The following is a 23475-nucleotide window of genomic DNA, read 5'->3' as shown; positions in this document are numbered from 1 at the left end:
CATGCAGGGGCTTCTTTGCCCAAGGAGCCCTGGGAAATTCCTGCGCAGCCTGCTGGTCCCGCTGCTCCCCTCTGCTCCCTTTCCAGCCTTTCTCTAGCCCCCACGCTGCCGGCTGCCTTTTCTTTGGAATGTCCAGTGCACTGGGGTGAGGGGGAGTGGGGATGTCCAGAAGGACACACAGCAGCTTGGCAGGCCTTCGGAAAGCAGCAGTGCTGACAGGTGCGGCCCCCCTGTAGGCCGGAGCCTGAGACACCCATCTCCACCCAACAGGCACCCTGGTATCCTGGCAGGTACCAGTTGCCCCACCAGCCATCTCCCTCTCCGGGTTCTTGAAGCCAAGGGGGAGCGGCACCCTCCCAGCTCCTGGCTCTGCCTCTCGGTCCCAGAGAACCGCCCCTCAACTGCCCGGCCCGGAAACAATCACCCTTTGAGAAAGCCTGCCAAGCCGGGCGCCAGGAGCCGCTGGGATGGAGGCGGGGTGGGGGTGGGGGGCTTTAACTCCAGAGAGCAAGGCCCAGAGATGTCGCTCCGCCCGCAGCCCCGGCTCCAGCTTGCAGCTCCAGGGCCGCCTCCGCCGGGGAGGGCGCGGGGGTGATACCAATCCGGGGGTCCCTTCCCTCCGCGCCCCCGCCTCAGCGGGCGAGGTTGGTACCGACCATCAGCCGCGCGGGTCCCGCCGGCAGCTGGCGCTCGCTTGGGGTGGGGGCGGGGGCGGGGGCGGGGCCGGCTGCGCTGTCACAGCCGCGGCGGCCGGGGCGCATCCGCCGCTGCCGAGGGGACTCTGCGCCGGCCCAGTCGGCTGGGCTCCGGCCGTGCGCCCCGGCCCCCGCGCCTCCGCTCTGCGCTCCCGGGGCCCGCCCGCCCCACTCCCCTCCGCGCCTCCGGCCTCTCTGCCCGGCTCCCCTCCCCACGCCCCTTCCTGAGCTAAGCGCAGAAAGGCCAGGCCGGGCCGGGGCGGCGGGCGGACGGCGCGGACCTAGCGGCTATGAAGGGGCCCCCGGGGGCCCGCAGCCCGAGAGCCCCCTGGGACGGAGGCGCGCGCGGCCGGGTCCAGCAGCCTGGGGGTGCCGGGGCCGGGGCGTAGGGGCTGCCGCCCGCGATGGACCTCACCGGGAATGATCTGGACTCGCCGCCGCAGGTCAGTGCCCCCCCGCCGCCGCGCACAGAGCCCCTTTATGCGTCCGCATCAGTACCCGCGCCATGTCCTCCTGGGCGCGTGTGCGCGCGCCTGTGTGTGTGTGTGTGCTTGTGTGCGTGTGTGTGCTTGTGTGCGTGTGTGTGGCTGTGCGAGCAGCGGGGCAGCTGGAGAGCCGCCGGGAACCGGACTGGGGCCGAGGGGCCTTGAAACAAAACCTGGGCGATGCCCGCCCTCCTTGGGCGGCGTGGAGTGGGGAGCTGGTTCTCAGCAGCTCCCAACAGCTAGCCTGCTCTCAGCTTGCTGGTCCCTCCCCACCTCAGCAGGTGGTTCCTGGGGGCCCGGGCCTCAGGGGCCAGCACCCGCTACACGGGCTCCCCAGCGTTGTCCTCAACCGCTCTGAGGCTGCAGCCACCGGCGAGTTAAGTCTCCGCAGCTCTGCCGGGGATGCTGAGGGGCTATGAGGTGGCCAGGTGTCCCAGGGTCCTTAGGATGTTCAGTGTAGAGGGAGGAGGGAAGCACAACCCCATTCACCCTCTACCAGCTGCACTGGGGCTCCAGCATGGGGTCCTGATCCCTCCCAAGTCAGAGCCCATAACTTCTGAGAAGGAGCTGAGACGTGAGGCAGGAAAGAAGGAAGAAAGAGGCCATGGCATCCAGCGGTGCCAAGGAAGGAGGTGACAGCTTGGGACCAAGCGCTGAGGTCAAGAGACACACACACACACAAGACCTTGTCCAGTCTCCCCTTCCCCTTCTCTGGCCAGGCCTAGTCTCAGCTGGCACTGTCTGCATGGATTCTTGCAGAAGCTGGGGCTGAGGGACTCCAGGGATTTCTGATGCACTGGACTCTGAAGCCGGCCTTGCTGACCATTGTCAGCCCCGTGCCTGGAGGGGGACGGGGGCAAGGGCAGCTACACCTGCGTGGGAACCACTCTGGGTGGGGTGCCTGTTTGGACTTGAGTGTGGGTTTTGTGGCGTGTACTGCTTCACAGGACTGGGTAGGGATGTCTTAGTGCATAGCCTGTGACACTATTGTGTGCATTTGTGTGGAAATGGGGACACAGCTTCATAAGGTACTGGGGTTGTGCAGCGTGTGGCTTCACAGGAACATGGCTTGAGGTTTTCTGAAATTTTTGTTCTGTGCCTTGTGTCTCCCTACCTCTGTCAGTGGCCACCACAGAGATGGACATATTTCCTCCCAAACCTGCACAGCTGGGGGCCATTACTGGCTTTACTGGACCAAACTTCAAGTCCCCTTCCCTCCCGTGAGACCCTCAAAGAGATTGTGCACTGTGCTCAGTCCATCCCCAGCAACCCCTAAGGTTCTGGAGCTGCGTGCCATTCCCCTCTGCCCCTTTGGGTGGGAGCAGAAAGGCTTGCCGGGAGTACGGAATGGGGAGGGCTGATGGATTTGGGCCCCATTCAGCAGTGGTGCCGAGTGGCTTGCCGTGCCCATTCTGTCCCAGGCCCTTGGACACCTGGGCATCCCTGTGTGTTCAGGCACATTAGAGGCCCACGGGCGCTGGGCTGAATATGTGCATGTAGGTCTCTGGCTGAACAGGCACTGGCTAGTCCCCAGAGTGTGAGGCAGGTGAATCACTGAGGGGCACAGGCAGAGACCAGGAGCTGCAGAGGAAGATGCTGGCAGGGCCAGCCCAGTCCCCTCCCTCGGGCCTCTGGACCCACCTGGGTTTTCCCACCGCAGTTCTGAGGGGCAGGGGCGAGGGGTGAGGGGACCAGGTCACTGTACACCCCTGGTCGTGAGCACCGAGGGGGAGACAGAGCAGGAGCCCTGCAAGTGTGAGAGTTGTCGCAGGGTGAGCTGACCTGGAGCCAAGCCCTAGGATCTGGGCGTGTTGGTTCAGCTTGGCTGCAGGAGGAGCTGGCACAGAGGTGCCTGAGAGCTCCCCTCGGCTGAGAACTGGAGGGGAAGGGAAGCAGGGCTCGGGAAAAGAGAATCTGAGAGTCAGGCAGGCAGAGCAGCTGCGAGAGACAACAGACAAAGGGACAGAAGGGACAGAAGCAGGCTCACAGAGCAGCCAGCAGGGAGCCCAGTGGGGCGGGAAGTGGGGGCGGCAGCCGGCTTCCTTCCCGAGTTTCCCAACCCTGGGTGAAGCAGGGGCACAGTCTCCTAGGAAGGTTCTTCCCAAGGCTCGCATGAATGTGGGGTTCGGAGGGAGGCCCGAAGGCAGAAGGGGGACCGCCTGTGAGACCGGGACCCTCAGGGAGACGTGGCCGGGAACCAGCCCCTGTGCTGAGGGCTCCCCTACCTCCTGGGGCCTGCCCCACCCCCAGCCCTGGGTACAGTGGGCTGGGGGCACCCGACACCTGGAGATAAGGAGAAGGAAAACCTCCTGCTGCAGCCTCAGGTCTCCAGCCGGAAGGCCTCTGGGGGCCCCGCTGAGCACGGGGTAGGGCACGGGCTCAGCCAGGCGGGGCCGCCTCAGGCCCTCCATGACCAGCTGGTGGACTGTGGGGGAAGCTGAGCCCTCTAAGCCCTGGCTCCCTGAAGGCCTGTGAATCCAGGAGCCCTCTGTACCAGGCTGTTTGTGGTAGAGTTCTAGGTGGATGTCACCGTAGTGTCTGGACTTTGCTCACTTCCGCACGTCTTCTGAGTGGCTCTGGAATTTGGAGTAGCCATTCTGTGGCCAACCCGGAGCCAGTCACACTGGGGTTGCCATCTCTCCTATCTCCCATGCCTCCAGACTCTGGGCCTTCTCTGCCTGGCAGTGCCTGTTTCCCGGTGCCCCCTTACCCATCATGGCAGCAATACCGTTTCCATGTCTGATCAGTAGCAATGTGGTCCTTCCACTTACCAGCCAATGGTTGTCCAAAAAAATCCATGCAACTGATGAGAGCTCCAACCCGGTGGCCTCTTGGTGTCTGTGCTGAAGGATGGCGAGGTGGATGGAGATGGCTCCAAACCCCCACTTCGTGCTCGTTCACTGAGCACCTACTGTGTTCCAGGCTGTGGGCCACGCCGGGAACTGAAGCGTCAGAGTCAGATCAGGATTTCTATTTAGCTTTGGAAGAAAGGACTGTGTGGGTTGCTTTTTTTTTTTTTTTCTTTTTTGCAGCTATAGCAAATTTACTTTTCTAATGAGGTTTAGCTCCAGCCAATATTAAAATGAGTCTGCACTCCCTGAACACACCAGCAATAACAGAGCAGCGGCCTCCCAGCCAAGTGCTTGGCAGGGCTTAGGGCTTCGCCAGCAATAAGCCCAAAGTGGAGAGTGTCTGGGCCACCAGGATCTGGATGGGCTTGGGGATAAAACTTGCCTGCAGTTTTAGACTCGTGGACCGGGTTTCTCTCTTCAAGCCATTACAGTTGCTTCGGGAAGGAGGGGAGCAGGGGTGTAGAGACGGCAGGCTTGGCCGTGGGTACCAGGAGTGGACCCAACCTGCAGCTGGCCCTGGTCTGCGGATGCTCGCCGACTGCTGTGTGAGGCTGGGCACAGGCGGTCCTCTCTGCCTCACTTCCCTCCATCTCGTTCTCTTCTGCATGAAGCAGTCGAACAATCTGGGCTCTGAGGCCATGAGTCCCTTTATGCTCAAGACTCTGGGCTGTTCATGTAACCATCACTCAGAAGCCTGAGCCCAATGCTGGAATGGGGTGGGCTGCTCTTCCTCCCAGGTGGGCTGTCCCCCAGCCACACCAGCCACATCTCAGCTCAGTAGCACATGTGTCTAGTAGCCATCACATTCCCTGCATCACAGAGTTCTCCTGGCAAATGCTGCCCTAGACTCTGCACAGAGGGCTCAGCCAGGTGCTGCGAGCACGGAGCCCAACTGCTGGACTCAGATCCCTGCTCTGCCGCCACAGCTGTGTGTCCTAAGGCCAGTACTTAACCTCTCTGTGCCTCACATTCCTCATCTCTAAACGAGGACGATAGCAGGATGTCTGTGAGGCAGGACTGAGTGTTACGGTTAATCACATTAACCACTCAGAAGAGGAGTAGCAAGTGCTTTGCTTTGCAATTTTTTATTGTTCGTTCAGTTAACGTTTCACATAGCGAACCCTTGTGGAACCGGCGCATGGCCTTGCTTCCATCTCTGACCCCTCTGAGCCTGTCTCCTCACCTGCGACAGGCATGAGGCCGGTGGGTGGGCCTGCTTCGCTCTCCCCAGGACAGAGGACGGGGGGTGTCCGTCTTTGCACACGAACGATGCCACACGCATGGGGGAAGTGGGCACACCTGAGATTCCGTTTAGTGGCACCACTCCCACCAAAGACCATTTCTGGAGCCCCCACGCGTTCAAAATAAAAGGAGGTGCATGAGGTCATGGGTTCAATCCCCAGTACCTCCATTAAAAAAATAATTTAATAAGTAAACCTAATTCCCCCCCCTCAAAAATTAAATAAATAGAAATAAAAAATAAATGGAGCAAATAAGGTCCCGGCCATCAGCATCTTGCTGGGTGAGGGCCTGAGGGCTCCGCCTGGGCTACCGCCCCTGGTCTTGAGGGAAGGAGAGCCCAGCAGAGGGAGGGGGGCCTTGGGCAGACAGGATTTAGAGGTCACCTGGCTGAGCCGGTCCCAGCACCAGGTGTGTCAGCCACTCACCAAGGGACAGAATCTCGGGAGCCTCTGTCTCTTCATCTACAATGGGAGGGGCATGAAGCATGTGAGCTTTCCTCCCAGACTGTGCTGCTGACCCCGGAAAGCTCTCCTTTACAGACGTCCCTGGAGCAGGAGGCAGGAGCAAGGGAGCCCACTGGCCGCGAAGGCAGAGAGAAGAGTAAATGGGTCTGGGGAGCATCTGCAGCTACGAGCTAGCCGTGGACCCACAGGTGGTCTGGCCCAGACTGGGAAAGGGGCGGATTCTGTGGCTCTAGGCTGTTTCCTCCTTTCTACCAATGAGGAAGCCAGTGCCCAGAGAGGTTCCATTCCTGTTTCAGGTCACACAGCACTTTGGTGCCTTGTCCCAGATGGTGGCCTAAGTCCTCAGAGCCTAGCCCTCCCGCTCTCAGGCCCCCCCATGTTGTGCAGGACAGAGACGAGCAATGGGGTGGCAGGAGCAGCTCCCCAGGCTCAGGATAGGAGACCCACACTGGACCCCCAGGCCCCTTCCACCCACCCGCCGGCACAGGCCTCCTCTGTCCCCCTCATGACAGCTGACCCCAGAGGACAGACCTAAACTGCCTTGACAGGGCCCCAGGGAAGGTCAGCTGGTTCAGACCACAGGCGACACATTAAAAATACATGTGAAACTTTAATTAAACCAGTGAATCATCAGTCTGCATGGTATGTTCACGCATGCTCTGGCCGAAGGAATGAGGTCAGCCTGGAAATCAGGTGGGGTGAGCCGTTGGGCCCGCAATGGCTCGAGAGGGTTTGGGGTGCCGGCTCTGCTCAGACCAGACCCAAAGCCTTGGGTCCCCATTAGCTGACTGGGGTCTTTCTAGGGTGGGCTTCTCAGCCCGAGCAAATCTAGGCCATCCTCAGCCCATCCCCACCACTGTCCAGCACGCTGGGAGGTAAGTGCAGACTCAGAGGTGTCAGGGCTGCGTCCCTGGAGATGCAGTTTCTGGAAGGGTGCGGCCAGTGGAGCAGGCCACACCAGGCCACCTGGAGCACCTCCTTCCAGGGGCGTCCATGCGTGTACTGAGTGCCTCGCCCCTTCGTGCCCAGGCGGGACCCACGCTCGGCTCCTGGGCAGTTGAGCTCAACTTGCTGTACAGACTCTGATCACGTGTTTCTCTTCTTTTTCTGTCAAAAAGCTCTGAACTAAAGCTGAAGTATTACTCACCTACCTCATCACCTGTCGATGTTAACTTCCTCTCCCTCCTGTAAATCTCGCTCTGGGAACAAGTGTCCCACTTGCTCCCGATGTCCACCACCTCCCTCCACGCCCGAGGACTGGGGACACAGTGGGCTGCCCTGTGTGTGCATGTGCATGAGTGCATGTGTGTTTAAGTATGTACAGGCATGCATGTGTGCATGTGTGTGTGTACACGCACACATCATCTGTCCACGTCCTGTCCTGCTCATTCCTAACAACTCATCTGGAGCCTCTGGGGGCTTCCCACAGCCATGCCCTGTGCGTGTTTCCTGGCGGTTACCCTGCCAAGCAACAGCCAGCAGGGAGCTGCACGCACTGGGACAACACACAGGTGCCCACCCAGCCCTGCTGCAGGGAAGGCCTCCTGTGCCCCTCCTTCAATGTCCAGGTGTGTCTGACCCATCTACCCAGACCTTCTGGATGGCAGGTTCTTTTTTTGTGGTTAGAACAACAGCACAACAAAATTAAAATGTAGCATCTTAACTGCTCTTAAGTGTGCAGTGCTGTTAAGAACATTCATCATTCAGTGATCTTAACCATCCACCTCCAGAACCTTTTCTTTCTGCGAACGGGGAACTCTGTATTCGTTAAACTACCCCCGACCTAGCTCCCAGCCCCCAGCCCGGGCACCTGCCCTTCCGCTCTCTGTCTACAGAGGTCTGACCACTTACACATCTCTGTGAGTGGGTCACACAGGGTTGGTCCTGCTGCGCTGCCTCTCCCTGAGTGCAGCATCCTCTGGGGTCCCACGTGCTAACAGGTGTCAGGACTCTCTTCCCCTCAGGTTGTGTCCCACCATGTGGATGTGTTTCGTTGTCAGGCTGGGGGTCGTTTGATGCCAGACCAACCATAGGGCAGTGTGCTAACTGCGGTGTCTCTCCACTGCCCTTCCCAGCCCGGGGGCTGTCGGGTGGGAGGTGGTGCAGACACCTCTGTGCTGAGTCCTAGGCATCTGATTTGGGCCTCTGGTTGCTCCCCTGACTGTCCAGTGCCAACTGCATGTACGCAGTGCCCAGCCCATGTGACAGTCCCCAAAGGTGGGGCAGGAGCAAGTTGGGGAGAGCACTCCCAGCAGAGGTACCAGGTGGGCTGCTGAAGGGGCACCCACTGGGCCCCCAATCCCCCACCTCCCGGGCACCCGGGACTCTGGGAGCTGGGGGGCAGCTGGGGTCTCCTTGACCCCCATCCACAGGGGAGACCCAGAGAGGCAGAGATGGGCCCATGGCAGGAAAGGTCAGCGTGTTCAAGGGCATTTTGCTATCATTGTATTGGAACCAGGCAGGACCTTGTCTGGGCAGAATCTCAATCTGTGCTAGGGTGACCCGCTGCCAGTTCTGCTTGGCCTGTCCCCAGTGGCGGGGTGCAGCCAGGAGATGGAGGCGGTGGGGAGACGGTCCTGGGAGCTGTGGATTGAGCCCCTCTGCTCCCCGAGCTTGTGACTCAGGCACAGGGGACCCGCCCTCGGTCTGCTCTTGAGCTGGTCTTCCATCAAGTGGAGACCCAATCACAGGAGGGCTCCAGCCAGGCTCAGAAGCCGAGGGTGTGCACACACGCCCACGGACACACATGCACTCGTTCAGACCGGGCGTTGGCCACGCACACACACGTGCATGCACACACACATGCATGCACACACACATGCATGCACACGTGTGTGAAGACGTGGGCTGCAGCACTGTGAGGTCACTCAGGAGCTCTTTGGTTTGTGAGGGGTCAGGCAGGGAGGCAGCCTCAGGAGCTCTCAGGATGAATGGCAAATTCCACGTCCAGGAGGACAGGCAGCAGGCGCCTCTGGTGCCTTCACCAGGCTTACAGGCCAAGTCAGACAGCATCAAGAGGGCAGTGGGGAGAGGGAGTGGGGCATGATAAAACACCGGGACATGCAGGCCCCACTCTGGGCCATGGCAGAGGCAACAGCAGGGGTCAGAGGCCAATCTGAGGAGGGAAATGAGGGAAGTAAGGGGGTGCTTGCGGCTGAGGCTGGGCCTGGCTTGCTCTCTGGGCATCTGGACTCAACCTGTGCCCCTGGGGCTGGCCCAGACCCTGGGTGGGAGGGGAAGTCACCATCTGGATGGACAAGGGCAGGTCTGGTGGGTTCCAGAGCTCTCGGGAGCCCTGCAGGGAGGGAAGGCGCTGTACTGGATGTGGGTCACACAGCCGTGGGCAGAGGTGGAAGGGAAACGGGAGAGGCCGCAGGGAGTGGTGGGTGTGGCCGCACGGCAGAGCCTGGATGACACTGAAGTTTTCGATCTGTTCAGATTCCACAGTGAACCGGATGTTAACACACAGTCCAAACCTGTTTTCAGTCTTCAGCGAGTCAGAGTCCAAACCTAATCCAAAGGCTATTTCTGAAAAACCAGAAAGCAAACAAGGGAACTGCCCCAAACATGCAAAAAGTGAAGTGTATTTTCTGACTCTGCTCGGCTGGAAGAAACCAAAGCTGTCATGTGGGGTTTAACACCAGGCCCAAGTGGAGCTGGCCTTCCCTGCTGCCCCCGCCCAGGGTTTGGTCTCCTGGGGAGAGGCGACAAGGTGGGGCGAGGCACAGAGTCCACACTGCCCTTCCTGCCAGGCCTTCTGAAGTGAAGGCCAAAGGTGGCCAGGTCATGGCAGGACGCAGAGCCCCCAGGGCCTGGCCTTCCCTCCCCAGCAGCCTGTACCATGAAACTGTGGGGGAGCCCCTTCCTGGGCCCTCAGCTGACCAGGGTGGGCAGGGCAGGGCCGTCCCAGTGAGCTGGGAGCCTGTCCTGGGCCTGCAGGCGGGAGGCAGCATGCACAGGCACCTGGTGTGAGCAGCTCCGCTAACTCCCAGACCTTGGGCCCTGCCAAGCCACAATTTCCTCATATGTACAATGGGGATGAAGCCCCCTGCCTGCCTCTCAGCCTTCAGTGGAGACCAAAGGGCTGGGCATCATGAAAACTGAACCTCACCTGCTCCAACAGCACGGCCGTCCAGGACCTCACTTCCCTCCTGAGAGTGGAGTGAGCTGTGGGACCTGCTCCAGGGCGAGGACAGCGGGTGGAGAGGCCACTCGTGTCCTGTCAGGCAGGGCGGGGATGGGGGCCGGGGGCCAGGGCTCTGGGGCCGGCTAATGGAGTGTGGACTGGCTGGACCGGAGCTGAATAGCTCTGGTGTCCGGCTCTCCTGAGCAGCAGCAGCAGAATCAGTACTCGTCCCCTGATCCCATTAGGGCTCCCACAGATCTCTGGGCAGGGTCAACCCTCCCCTCGCGGGGCCCCAGCTTCTGTCAACCTTGCCCCTCCCCTGCCTTCTGCAGCCCCGGCCCCCTGACCCGCATCCCTCCCAGGCCCAGGGGGGCTTGGGCTCCTGGAAGACGAGGACGGCTTCTTTCCTCGCGGGCACAGCCGGGGCTCTCCTCCATCCCTGTAAGACCAATGTCCTTTATTCTGTCCGTGCACTAAATGGTACCCAGGCCAGTGGGAGCCTGGGGTCCCCTCTGGTGGCCAGTGAGCCGCATCCTTCCCGAGCATCTGTAATATTTGTTCCCAGCCTGTTTGTGACGGTCCTGCTTGTTCTCATTGTCACAGAATGTGACACACCATGAACTGTGAGCTGGAAAGAAAAGAATGTGTCGTTTCTATGAAAACTAAGTGGAATGCTCTCGATTCCATGAGGTGAGCCTGGGAAAAAACTTCTCCAAATTAGATGAAGATTGGCGGGAAATGTCAGGAAACTCCTCAAGGATATGGCACTGGGTTGTTCACTGAGCGTCCCAAAGCATCCCCAGGTCTTGTCACTCTGGAGAGGTCAGGCTGCAGGCACAGCGCCCGGCCCTCCCACTCCCAGAGGGCAGTGAGCTCCCGGGAAAGGCTGAAGCCTGCTTCCAAAGAGGGCGGAGCTGCACTGGCCAGGAGGAGTGTTGGGTTGCACTGCGCGGTCATCGGGGACCACCGTCCATCCAACTCTGGGCGCTTCAGTCCTTGCTTCTCCTGAGCTGACACGTGTGGCTTGTATGTGTCACCTGGAAGGAGTCTTCACCCCACGGCCTCCTTGGCCAGCCAGCCAGCCACTGTCCCACTCCAGAGACGTGGGGTTGGGTGGTCTGTGTGTAACAGACTCGACGCTCACACACACACACACACACACACACACACACACACACACACACACACACACAGGTGCACACATGCCGTCTCTGCAGCACCTCCCCCAAGAGAGGGCCATGTGAAGCCCCTCCCTGAGGGCTGGTCACTGCTGGAAGGCCGCCTGTCCATCTCCCGTGCCTCCGCATTGTCCCTGGAACCTAACCCAGAGCCCCACCCACCACCGATGCTGAGACTTAAACAAGCTTCCTCCGCGGGAAGATGCCTCCCTGCACGTGTGGGACCGTCCAGCCTTCAAGCCGACCTCACCTGGCTTTGCCTCCCCAGCCTCGCCCCTCCTGTCCAGCCTGACTGGCTCCAGCCCAGCCTCGGACCCATCAGAGCCCCTGATCTAGGTCCCACGACACTCTGAAACTCATAGGTCTTCCCAGACGTGGCCCACCTCCAGGGCTCACTGGCCCTTAAACCATGACCGAGCTCCTTGGAGAGCCATGTTGCGGCCTCTTGCTCTGACTCTGGCCTTGATGGACCCCGACCCCCGTTTTGTCACACAGGACATTTCTCCATCCTCACAGCCCTCACTGTCCGAACCCCAAGTTGCTAACGGAACAGAACTGAGACTTCACCAGGGTGCTCCCAGTCCAGCCCTACTTTTGGAGATGAGGGCAGGGGCTGAGGAGGACAAGCAGGGGCCCCGAGCCCCCATGGAGGGCCGGCCCCCGGCCCACTGGGCTCACATGCCCCTCTCTACAGCCCTGATCTGTGTCCAGTCGAGGCCCTGGGAGGTGCCCAGGGGCGGAAGGGCCCCCATCTGTACTTGCTGAGGGGCACAGGACGATGGCGGCGGAGGATGGACACAGACACGAGCCGCGGTGGAGGGCGGGGAGTCGCGGCCGTAGCAGACACGAGCCCCTACTCACTCTAGCCTGCAGGAGCCTCCCTCAAACATCTGTTCTCTGTGCCACGCCCCTCCCCCCTCTGAGTGTGACCCAGCTCTCCTCTGTCTTTGCCTCACCCCCTTTGCCCAAGCCCACCGAGGGCGGGGTCTGCAGAGGCACCAGCCCTACCTACAGGCAGGCAGCCCCTACTTCAGGGTTAGGGTTAGGAGCAGCTACCCCATCTCAGACTTAGGCCTCTAGGTCTCGGGTGGGGGTAGGTACAGCTTCCACCCCCACCCCAGGACCCAGGCCCCAGTTCCCATAGACCCGCCCCCTGCTGGCTAGCTGGCTTCCCCCAAGGCTGGGGCCCTCCCTGCTCTGCTTAATAACCTCCTGGTAATTATCTCCACAATTTTGCTGCTTGCTTATAATAGTCTCCATTAAAGTTATAGGGTTTTCAGGCCGTAATGGCTTCCAGAGTAATTAATGCACAACTGGGTTTATGGCTAAGTTTATTTTTAGAGCTTTTCTGCCTCACCCCCTCCCCCTCCTCTTATAGATGCTTTGACCAGACAGACTGGATGGGATCAGAGCCTCCCTCCACGGCCCCAGCCTCCATCCCCCCATGTCCACTCCGGCCCCCTCCTGCTCCCCCTGGGGAGGTGCTGGGGCCTGACCTCCCTTCCCGAGCTCCTGACTGCAGCACAGACCTAAAGGGTCTGGCAGCTCAGGTCTGGCTCCACCATGTGCTGTGACTTGGACGAGACACTGACCCTCGCGTCTCAGCAAGCCCCGGGTGAAACGGGGAAGAGGTCCTCACCTGCGGCTCAGGAGTCCTGAGGACTGAAGTGCTGAGTGCATCCAAACAGCTGTTCTTGTTAAAACCGCAGCCCAGACCACCCACAGAGGAGCCAGTGCCAGAAGCAGGAGGCTGCCCCAGCTCAGCCACCTGAGTGCACCAGGCAGGCCGGGTGTGTGCAGAACAGCCCCAAGCTCACCCTGCCGTGGCTTTCCCACCCTGAAGTAGTGCCCTCCCCAAGACCAGGACTCCTGGAAAAGCTCCAGGGTGATCACAGAACCAGAGGAGACCTCCCAGCCAGGCCTGTTGGAAGGGCCTCTCCTCCTAAGACGCCCAGCCAAACAGAGCCCCTTTGCAGCCTGTCTGGCCTGGGGCCGGTGGGAGATCGGCAGGGGTGTAGCGTGAGCTCACTCAGCACAGGAGACCCAGACTGGCATCCTGGGGTGGGATCCTGGGCTCCAGCACCTGCTGGGGCCACGGGATGGGAGTCTGAAGGAGACCCAGCACGTGCCTCAGGATTATTCTCCTCTGCTCTCTGTGCCCCCACCATCCCTGCCTGTAACCTTAACCTGGGGGCCTCCCCAGCTGCCTCCAAAGAGACTGTGGAGGTGGAGCTGAGGGGGGTGGGGGCAGGGTGGCCACCCCAGGACACCACAGTGCATGTCACTGAAAGATGACATGGTTCTTCCACGAGGCATGAGGACCAGACAAGGACAGGGAAACAAACTGCCTCCAAAACCCGGGGCCCAAATCCTGCTCAGCCCAGCTCCTGGCCGTGCTGGGGATGGGTGGTCCCCCTCCCGTCGCCCCTGTGGACCCAGCTGCACCTTGCATGGTGCTCAGGGCAGAAGTGATGAGGAAGGTGGGAAATGGGATGTGACAGTTTCCATGGCGTCAGGAGGCTCAGCGCCCACCTCCCGTCACGTGGGAGGCCAGGTCGGGGCACGGGGGCAATCTCCCCATGCAGGGCCCCTCTCCTGGGGCCTCTGCTGCTGCCACTTGAGTGCCATCTGACCAGCACGTGGCAACCCACCCGGCCTCGTCTCCTCGTTGACACCCAGCTGCAAGACCTGGGCTCTGTCTTACCCACGGGGGGGGCTTCTCGAGAATGTCCCACCAACGTCAACAAGAGCAGAGTGTTCCCTCCCAGGACCCATCCTCCAAATGCCTCTTATTGGTCCTCAGAGGACCCAGCCCAGCACCAACCCCTTAATCCAGGCTGTGGAACAACCATGGGGGCACCAGCATTCAGCATTCACAGACGCTCATGTGTTCCAGATGCTCACTGAGTATATCCGGCCCACGGGCTCCACGGGCGTTAAATTGTTTAATTCCCAGAAGCCCCGGGAAGGAGGTGCTGAAGGTGCCCATTTCATAGATGAGAAGCCTGGAACACAGAGATGAGCTGGGGTTTGATCCCAGGCAGGTGTGTCTGCATCTGCACCCTGCTGACTCCAAGTGGGCAGCACATGCCCTGTGCCTGTGGGGACAAAGGTTAGCAGGCAGAAGCCGGGATCCACCCAGGAAACTCAATGCTCTGTATCCCCAGCCAGCCAGCCCTGCTGGGGCCTGTCCCACCCAGGTCTCTGGCCATCCTCCTCTGCTCTGTCTTGCAGGTGTCCACCCTGCAGGGTTCCTGACTGCATCCTGGACAACACACTCCTCAGCCTCCAGTCGGGTGGGGCTCTGCAGAACTGCTTCGGCAATGGGTAGGTTGTGAGCACCGGTAAGGCCTGCTGGCCAGCATTCGGCCTCCCGCTCCCCCACGCCCAGCCTGCCTGGCCCATTCTTGTTCTTTTCTCCCCTGTGTTTGGACCTTCCACCACCATCGTGCAGGTAACGAGGAGCTGTGGACCCAGCCAGCCTTGGAGATGCCGAAGAGACGGGATGTCCTCGCCATCGTCCTCATTGTGCTGCCCTGGACGCTGCTCGTCACCGTGTGGCACCAGAGCACCATCGCGCCCTTGCTGGCCGCACACAAGGGTGAGCCCCTGGCCCACTGCTCATGAGTTTTGGTGATGGGGGTGACCAAAGCCAAGGCTGCTGGCAGCTGGGGAGCCATAGGGTGAGCCAGGCCAACGACCCTCCTCTGGGGGGGGGGGGTCTTGGCCGCTTCAGGGACCTGACAGAAGCTGCCACACATGCGGAGACTCAGGGGCCAGATGCTGTCCCCGCTCCCCGGGCGCACTCAGTGGCTGGTGGGGCTGGTGGGCGGGCGGATTCCCAGCTGTGCCATAGCCTTCCAGGGAGAGTGTGCTGTTTACTCCCTTTCTTCCTGGTCAGGAAGCCCTGATCCAGCCCTACCAAGTACAGACCGTCCCTGGAGCAGGGGTGGGAAAGCCGGCTTCTCTTGCTCTGAGGCCAGACCTTTTCCCGCTCACGGGGGGCTCCCTTCACCCCAAGGCCGGGCATGTGCCCTCACCTGGCCTGCCCCCATCCCGCAGTCTCCGGTCCCACACCCTCCGCCCCTGCGTCCACACGCAGACACCATCCTCCAGGGCAGCCCTTCTCCCACTGAAATGTGTGTGAGAACCTGGGGGCCTGATGAGGCATGGGCATGCCCGGCCCACCCCAGAGACAGGGCAGGGTCCGGGTGGGCCTGGGAATGAGTGATCTGGGGGCAGGCAGGGGCCAGGAAGCAGTTTGGATTCCTGATATGGAATCACACGTCGGGTCTTACTCAGCCGGGGGTCCTAAGGCTTCCACCAGGAGCAGCCAAGGTGAAGGTCGCTGTGAGCCCTCTGCCAGGCTGGGCACCTGGAGCCCCTGACCTTTCTCCTTGACTCCAACATGTCTCTTTGGTGCTTGTCATTCTGCAACCTGTCATTCCAGAGGGGCCATAACTACCACATGTCAGAAGACAGCACCACGTGGATTCCATTCTCGGCAGAGCTCTGGGGTCAGAGAAGTCGGGCTGTTGTGCTTAGCACTGATGTCCCTGCCTGAGGACAGGGAACTGGCCGCCTGTCTCCCCAGAGCAGCCAAGGCAGACCGAACGAAAGCGGCACTGAAAGACGTTAGGGAGGCCCGTAGGGCTCAAAGGTGGCAGAAGCCCTGCCCAGCCACATTGTGAGGCCCGGGCAGCCTCCCAGGGCACAGACCCACCCAGGGGATGATTGCAGTGGCGGAAAGAGGCAGGCAGGGGAGGCTCGGTCTCGTTCCCCAGCCTCGGTACCAAAACTTCCCTCGGGGCGGGATGAATTTGCCCGTCTTTATATCCTGGTCAGAGTCTCGTCTCCTCAAGATTGTTCTCTTAGCAGCTTGACCCAGAACTGCTTCGGGAAGCCCCCTCTGCTCCCTGCATCTGTGCTCATTTTCCTGCTGCATCTGCACCCGTGGGCCTCGCATCCCTGGCCGGGGCGGGGTTCCGGCTGCCGCTATGTGTCCCGTCGTGCCTTCAGCCTGTCTGAGCTCCCTGAGAGCCCGGACCTGTGTCCCCTCTGGAGCCCAGCGTCAGACCCCACCTGCTAATGATGGGACTGGGGCAGAGAGGTGGCAGCGGCTGGTTCACAGCATCCTTCCAGAACCACGCTTCCCTCCTTGGGTGTAACCGCTCACACCATCCTTTCTGTAGCTGCAAGAAGCCACGGGGAATAGAGCTGTTTACCACCCTCCTCCTATACAAGAGGAGCTGAGAGTGACCTGCTGGGCAGTGTTCCAGCCCTTTAACCCCGTAGTAACTCGATAAGGTAGACACTGTTATCAGCTCCCTTTTGCATTTGGTAAAACTGAGGCACCAGAAGCTCCCTGCTCAAGGCCATATGGTTGGTACGTGACAGAGCTGGGCAGGGTCTGAGCCAGGTGTTGGGATCCTAGGTCTGTCCTCTGCTCGTTGCCACCTCCTGCTGAGATGCTGTGAGGGCAGTGAGGGCCCAGTCATCCAAACAGGAAGGGAGGGCTCTTAGGGATGAGAGTACCAGTGTGCTGATTCCTCTTGGTGGTGGGACTGATGCTTCGCCCACAGGGAAGATGTCCAGGATGTAAGAAAGGCTTGGTGATTAGAGCTGCCTGGGCCAGAAGGAGGGGCTCCCCATGCCTCCAAGTGTTTCACCTGAGGCCAGGCCTCCACCAGGTTTCATCCAAGTCCCTGCTGGGGTCCTTGGGACACGTGGTGTACACAGCTGGGTGCAGGGACAGGTAGGGTTCCAGATGGTTGAAAGCGCGTATCCAGAAAGTGCAGGTTAGGAGACCAACACCAAACCACAGAAGAACTAAGACAGGCCTCCACTCTGTCCTTTTGCCCAAATGTGGGGATACCTAGAATCAGAAAGGACAGGATCAGGACAAAATTTTCTTGACAACTATGGGCGACACCCTAGAACAACAGGCAGCAGTTAAATATCAAATTCCACACCAAGATTCAGAGGCTGGATTATGAAACCCCAACGCGAGGGTTTGTGAAAACCCGGGCAGGGTAATGTTAGACCCCAGGGCACAGTGAGCTTTGTCCGAGAAGGTTCTGACACCGCCCTCAGGCGCGGCAGCAGAGGGAGGCAGTGCCCAGGCTCTGCAGTCCCACACTGGCTCTGGCCAGATGAGGAGGGCATAGGGTGGCAAGGGCAGAACACTCTGTCACGTTAAACCCAATACATTTGTGAACCGAGGATACAGGCTTGGGATTTGGCCAGCTGCCCTCAATAGCTACCGAGCTGTCAAATGTGGGAAGGAGGAAGAGGTCATTTCTGTGTCTCTAGCAGTCAGAATTAGGAGAAACCCGGGAAAGGATGTCAGGCAGGCAGCCTTGACCTTCAGCCCCAGCCTCCCTGCCCCCTCCCAACTCCAAACCCTGCGGCAGGTGGAGGAGCAGAGGAGAGGTGTGGCAGGGCAGGGCTGGGGCCCCTGCGGTACCTGCAGCCTGAGCCAGCCCACACCGCTCTCTTCCGCCCACCTGCAGATGACGGCAGTGACTCCCGGCGTGAGGTCCCCCCCGGCACAGACCCCAGGGAGTACTGCATGTCCGACCGCGACATTGTGGAGGTGGTGCGCACGGAGTACGTGTACACGCGGCCCCCGCCCTGGTCTGACACGCTGCCCACCATCCACGTGGTGACGCCCACCTACAGCCGCCCAGTGCAGAAGGCGGAGCTGACGCGCATGGCCAACACGCTGCTGCACGTGCCCAACCTGCACTGGCTGGTGGTGGAGGACGCGCCCCGCCGCACTCCGCTGACTGCGCGCCTGCTGCGCGACACCGGCCTCAACTACACGCATCTGCACGTGGAGACGCCGCGCAACTACAAGCTGCGCGGAGACGCACGCGACCCGCGCATCCCGCGGGGCACCATGCAGCGCAACTTGGCCCTGCGCTGGCTGCGCGAGACCTTCCCGCGCAACTCCAGCCAGCCGGGCGTCGTGTACTTCGCAGACGACGACAACACCTACAGCCTGGAGCTCTTCGAGGAGGTGCGGGCCGCGCACACGCGAGGGAAACCTGGGAAATCCTGGGAGGGGCAGCCTGCAGGGCCCCAGGAGCCTGGGAGAACTGGCTGAAGGGAAGGGGGTTGGCGTTGGGACTCCCAGACCATAGCCCTGGCCTCGGGGCATTGTCTGAGGGCTTCCGGTTGCAGGTTGCAGGGGCGGGGGTTCTGTGTCGACCCTCGGAGGGTCCTGTGGTTTGGGAGTCAGGGCAGTGGGGAGGGGAAGGAGTCATTTCAGACTCTAACCTGAGAAGACAAGTGTTGCAGGAGGGGGCAAAGCAGGCAGCAGATCGCGCGAGAAGGGGAGTGTGACCTGGGTGGAGAGGTGGGCTAGCGCCCCTGGCCCAGCCGCACACAGTTCACTGACGACTCGCCTTCCGCGGGAGGGGCTCCACGCGGGTTGGCAGCGCAGGCGCCCTGACACTCTTCCCCTGTAGATGCGCAGCACCAGGAGGGTGTCCGTGTGGCCCGTCGCCTTTGTCGGCGGCCTTCGGTACGAGGCCCCACGGGTCAACGGGGCAGGGAAGGTGGTCGGCTGGAAGACGGTGTTCGACCCCCACCGGCCATTTGCAATCGACATGGCAGGATTTGCAGTCAACCTGAGGCTCATCCTGCAGCGGAGCCAGGCCTACTTCAAGCTGCGTGGCGTGAAGGGAGGCTACCAGGAAAGCAGCCTCCTCCGAGAACTCGTCACGCTCAACGACCTGGAGCCCAAGGCAGCCAACTGCACCAAGGTCAGACCCTCGGCAGAGCTGACAGTAGTCGTGCAGGCCTTCCCGGCCCAGGCAACCCTCCCTGCGGAGGAGGGAGAAGGGAACAGGGCCTGGGAGACCCGGCCTCCCAGGAGGGCAGGTTACTGCCCATCAGGCAGCCACACTGAGGGCAGGAGGAAGCAGGGAGGGGCGACCAGCGGGGCAGAGCCCAGAACTGCATCTGTCTCTCACAAGAAGCAGCTGGGCTCCATGACCTCCCACCAGACACACCTGCATGTGGGCACACACGTGCACGCACATGCACAGGAACATACGTGGACACACGTGTGCACACTCCCACACACCTGCGTGCATACTCAAGAACACGCACGCGCGCGCACACACACACACACACACACAGCGCTTCTAGCTGGGACTTCTCCGGCTAGGGCCTGGGCTGTCATGTCACTTGTCTGAGCTGAAGGCCCAGAGGAACCCTCTCCCTCTGGAGAGACCCATTGAGAAACAGAGGAGAGGATGAGAAGCAAAAGGAAATCTTGGGGCCTGTTTGTCTGTTTCTGTAGCTGTAGACGTTCTGTTTCCCACAGATATTTTGAATGCATCCTATGTACAAACAGCGAGAATGAGGGCTGGGTAGAAATAAAGAACAAAGGAGGAAACCCCGAGGGAACAAGGGCAGGATGGAGGGGCCAGGGAATGCTTGCAGTGGTGGGAGGGAGGGAGCAGGCGGTGGCAGGGCGAGGTCAGGGCCCGCCCCATATCCTCTTGTGTCTCTGGACACACAGATCCTGGTATGGCACACTCGGACAGAGAAGCCGGTGCTGGTGAACGAGGGGAAAAAAGGCTTCACTGACCCCACGGTGGAGATCTGAGCCCCAGGACACAGGTAGGGTGAGGGAGGTAACACAGGGCAGGCCACCCAAGTCTGGATGCAGAGTAGATCTGCCGAGGCTTGTCCCCTCTGTCTTTAGTAGTGGTGGTCATGGGGCAGACATCAGCGGGAGCAACAGGAGTCCACCAACCCTGCATGCTGGGTCGTTCTGCCACCAGCTGCTTGGGAGGCCTGGCCATCCAGGCACCGCCCATCCGCAGCTCCCTCCTCACAAGTTCTGCTCTGTGGACTCGCCCAGGCTCTGTCTCCTGTGGGTTCCTCCTCAGTCATGGTGGAAGCATGGCCCCCAGAGCTGGGCTCGGCCCCCAGGTGCCACTTTTCACTGTCTGACCTTTCTGTCTCTGGGCCTCAATGTCTTCATCTGCACAATGGGTTGCTGGGGTACCAGGCATGTCTCTGGAACTGTAAGTTCTGCATGCATGTTGCTACTTTTGTTTCATTCTTTAAAACCCTCTATCGAAGTAGGTCACAGGCTCCATCTACACTTTAGGGGTAAAGAAACATTCAGAAAAGCTGAATGGAGTGAATGGTACCAGGTGATGGGCAAGCTGGGGATTTTGTGTGGGCTTCCTGTGGTCTTGTCACAGAGGCAGGAGCTTGGACCGTGGGACACACATCTGTCCTCTGGCCGGGAGTCAAGCTGCAGCTTTGTATGACATTGGCAACTGCCTGCCCACGGGGACCACAGGGTGTCATTCTGCCTGTCTTGTCCCTGAAATTAGAAAATTACCTTGGTCGGTGCCACTGATGCGGTTGGCACAGAGCATCACTCCCTGCCCCATCCCTGACACTGGAGCGCCTGCCCCCACTGCCTCTCAATGGGGACCCCGGGGTGAGCTCTGCGGACCCCCTGGGTGGCCCCCCCAGGGGGCCCTCACGCCTCACCCTCCCTCCCTCCCCTTCACAGGAGCCTCCTTCTCAGACCCGGTCCTGGCCACCTCCTCTCCCCACAGCTGGTGGCCCCTCCGGGGCAAACTCCTAAGGAATCACCATCACCCTCCTTCCTACTCTGGGGCCTTCAGAGAGACCAGCTGATGGCAGGACAAAGGACGGAGACCCTAAAGCACAGAAACCCCAGACCCGTTGTTCTCTTCCATCCCGCCAGGGCAGGGCCTGCTGGAGCAGACACCGTGGGCCCTGAGCCCAGGAGCGATGCTGGGCTGGGAGGGAGGTGAAGGACCTGGCGGTCCAGCAGAGTACCCCCCAAACACACCCCCGATCCCTGCTCCCGGCCCCACGCACGACCACATGGCACAGACTGGCCAGGCACTTCTGAAGACGGAGAGCGGCCCCTGGCCCGGCATCAGTTGGAGCTGCTCAGAGGAGACACAGCCGTCTGGCTTTCCTCAGCTCCTGTTTCCAGAGCATAAGACTGTCTTGCTCCCAGCAGGCAGCCAGCCCAGGGTGAGGGGAGCCAGGCTGCCAACGGGCTCCCCCTTCCCGTACCTCGTGGTGGGAGTAGACCCCCTTCCCCAACCCTCGTCCCTCAAGCCTGCTCCTTCCAGCACAGGGAAGGAGGTGGGACCCTGAGCTAGCACAGGATGTGGGCTGACCTGGATGAAGACCACGTGGGCCCCAGGCCCCTTGCCTAGGCTGAGCCTGGGGAAGTGGGAGCCCTCCCTGCCCCCAGAGCCCTCAGAACTTCAGGCCACAGGGGGTCGAGGGGGCCCAGGTGTGAGGGAAGGAGGAGGGCCCGGGCAGCCCCACAACTCCTGCTGAGGGACTTTGGATTCGGGAGGAGTTCATGGAAGGGGCAGAGATGATCTGAACACTGAGGGCAGGAGGCCGGAGTGCACACTACTTTGGAAATCATGCAATTTACACACAAAGTGGGAGAGGAAACCTCACTTCTCCCTCAACGGTGGGGGGTCACATAGAGCAAGCTGGCCTCACATCCAGCTCCCCCTCCACCTCCAAGAAGGAACAGTACGTGCGGCATGCGGCCCTCGGCCCAGGTGATGAGGCCCCTGTCTCCCTGCTCTGGGCCCTGGGCCGTGCACAGCTTCCCGATGGGCCGGCCGGCCGGCCTCCGCCGGTCTCTCACTCACGCTCCTGACGGTTGGAAGCACAATTTCCCTCCCAGTGGAGGAAGAGGAAGGGCCTGAGCCTACTGAGGGGGTGTTCACTTTTAACTGCTAACAGCCCCACTCCACTGAAACTCACAGGACGGGTCTGAGGACCCCTGAGAACCACCCCTGTGTGCGTGCGTGGGTGCACAGGCAGGTGGGACTCAGTCCAGGACCTAACAGTCACACAGCAGCACTGGCTGACTATTTGAAATGGGTTTAACTCCGCCGCCCCCCGACCCCCGTAGTCATGAGACCGTTCGACGGGCTCACCTCCCTGAGAGCCCTGAGCCACCAGGTGGGAGCACCTGGGGACCAAGCAGGTGGCGGGAGAGGTGGGGAGGGCGTGGGCACGGGCCTCGGTCTGTGAGTGAGTTGACTCTGGGCACCTGGCTGCCTCGCTTCCAGGACCAGCCCGAGTGCAGGGCAGCTTGGCTGGGCTGGGGCCACCTTCTTGGCCAAAACCCAGGGCTCGTTTTCAGGAGGTTGGCAGTGAACAGCAAGCTGGGCTAGTCTCTCTCTCTCTCTCTCTCTCTGATGCCAGTCCAGCTGTTTGCACCTAACACCCTCTCTTAGCCGCATGTGTGTTTATTTATAGTTATACCCAGGTGGACTGCAGTGTTCATCTTTGTTGGGAGCGACTTCGTTGTGAATCAGAATTGGGCCCATGACTACAGTGTGTTTCCAAACCCTCGGGCCGGGGGTCCCAAGGACAGAGGTGGGGGGTGTGGAGCCCACGCAGCTGCACCATCTGATGTTTTAATTCCACTGTATTTAATTTGTTTCAAAATTAAAAGTCAAATATGGTTTTTAACAGTCCTAGCCCTCGTCAGCCCTGCCTTATTTTCTCTCCTTCATGTAACCATCCCGCTGCACTGGTCCACGGACCTCTTTCAGGAGCCAGGACAGAGCAGTGGAAACCAAGGCACTGCCTTCACGGGGCTGCCTTCTCGTGGGAGGAGACAGAGGGACAACAGGGCGCTTCAGCCACAATCTGTTCAAGGAGACAGTGGGGGCGGAGGAAAGGTCGTGCAGCTGGGAGGCGCCGGCCCCTGCCCAGGCCAGCCAGGTGACCTCTCAGCAGACATGCAGGGCCCAGGGTCATAGCAGCCCAGGAAGGAGGACCTCCTGCCAGTGGGAGAGTTCAGCAAACAGGCCGTTGTGGGGCGGCCGACTGGGAGAGGAGGGGGTGGCCGGACCCTGGAGCAGGGGCACCGCACACACCAGCCCTGTAAGAGAGGGGCTGTCGGAGGGTTTGGAGCAGAGATGGACTCAGTCTAACCAGCCTTTTGGAAGAGTCACTTGCTTCCACTGGTGACCCAGGCCCGGGACGGTGGAGTTGGATGAGGGGAGGATAGGGCAGCCGTCGGACTCTGGACGTGGGTAGGAAGAGCCAAGAGTGACCTGAGACCCAGCCTAGCGGCTGCGTGTGCTGACCAGGGCTGCAGCTGGGGACGGCTGGCGTGCCTGGAGCTCAGACCACGGCCCACGTTGGAGAGAACTGGGGTGAAGGCTGGTCACCAGCCCCAAGGGTGAGGCCTCCGGCACGAGTGTGGACCGAAGGAAGAGGGGGCCGGGGAGGGGCTGAGACCTCCAGCACTTACAGGGTGGGCTGACGAGTCTTCAAAAGAGACAGGAGTGGGGCCACTCACTGGCAACAAACCCTGAAAGAAGCCTGGAGGGTGCTCCCTGCCGAGGGGCTTGGACAAAAAGCTGGGGTCATCTGA

At 60.7% G+C, this 23475-nt stretch overlaps 1 protein-coding gene across 1 annotated transcript; it reads left to right on the top strand.

Annotated features, from left to right (window-relative positions):
* Nucleotides 1-764: 764 nt before the first annotated feature.
* Nucleotides 765-22567, top strand: B3GAT1 (beta-1,3-glucuronyltransferase 1). Its single transcript, XM_045513269.2, has 7 exons — nt 765-1138; nt 14277-14369; nt 14497-14643; nt 17555-18063; nt 18515-18811; nt 19576-19676; nt 20590-22567. The coding sequence occupies exons 2-6, from the start codon at nt 14366-14368 to the stop codon at nt 19660-19662; spliced, it is 1044 nt and encodes a 347-aa protein (XP_045369225.2). The 5' UTR covers nt 765-1138; nt 14277-14365; the 3' UTR covers nt 19663-19676; nt 20590-22567.
* Nucleotides 22568-23475: the final 908 nt, after the last annotated feature.

Source organism: Camelus bactrianus, chromosome 33 (genome assembly GCF_048773025.1).
Source record: "Camelus bactrianus isolate YW-2024 breed Bactrian camel chromosome 33, ASM4877302v1, whole genome shotgun sequence".
Classification (NCBI taxonomy): Eukaryota; Metazoa; Chordata; class Mammalia; order Artiodactyla; family Camelidae; genus Camelus; species Camelus bactrianus.
The sequence above is the reverse complement of the archived record's forward strand: the minus strand, read 5'-3'. Positions and strand labels throughout refer to the sequence as shown.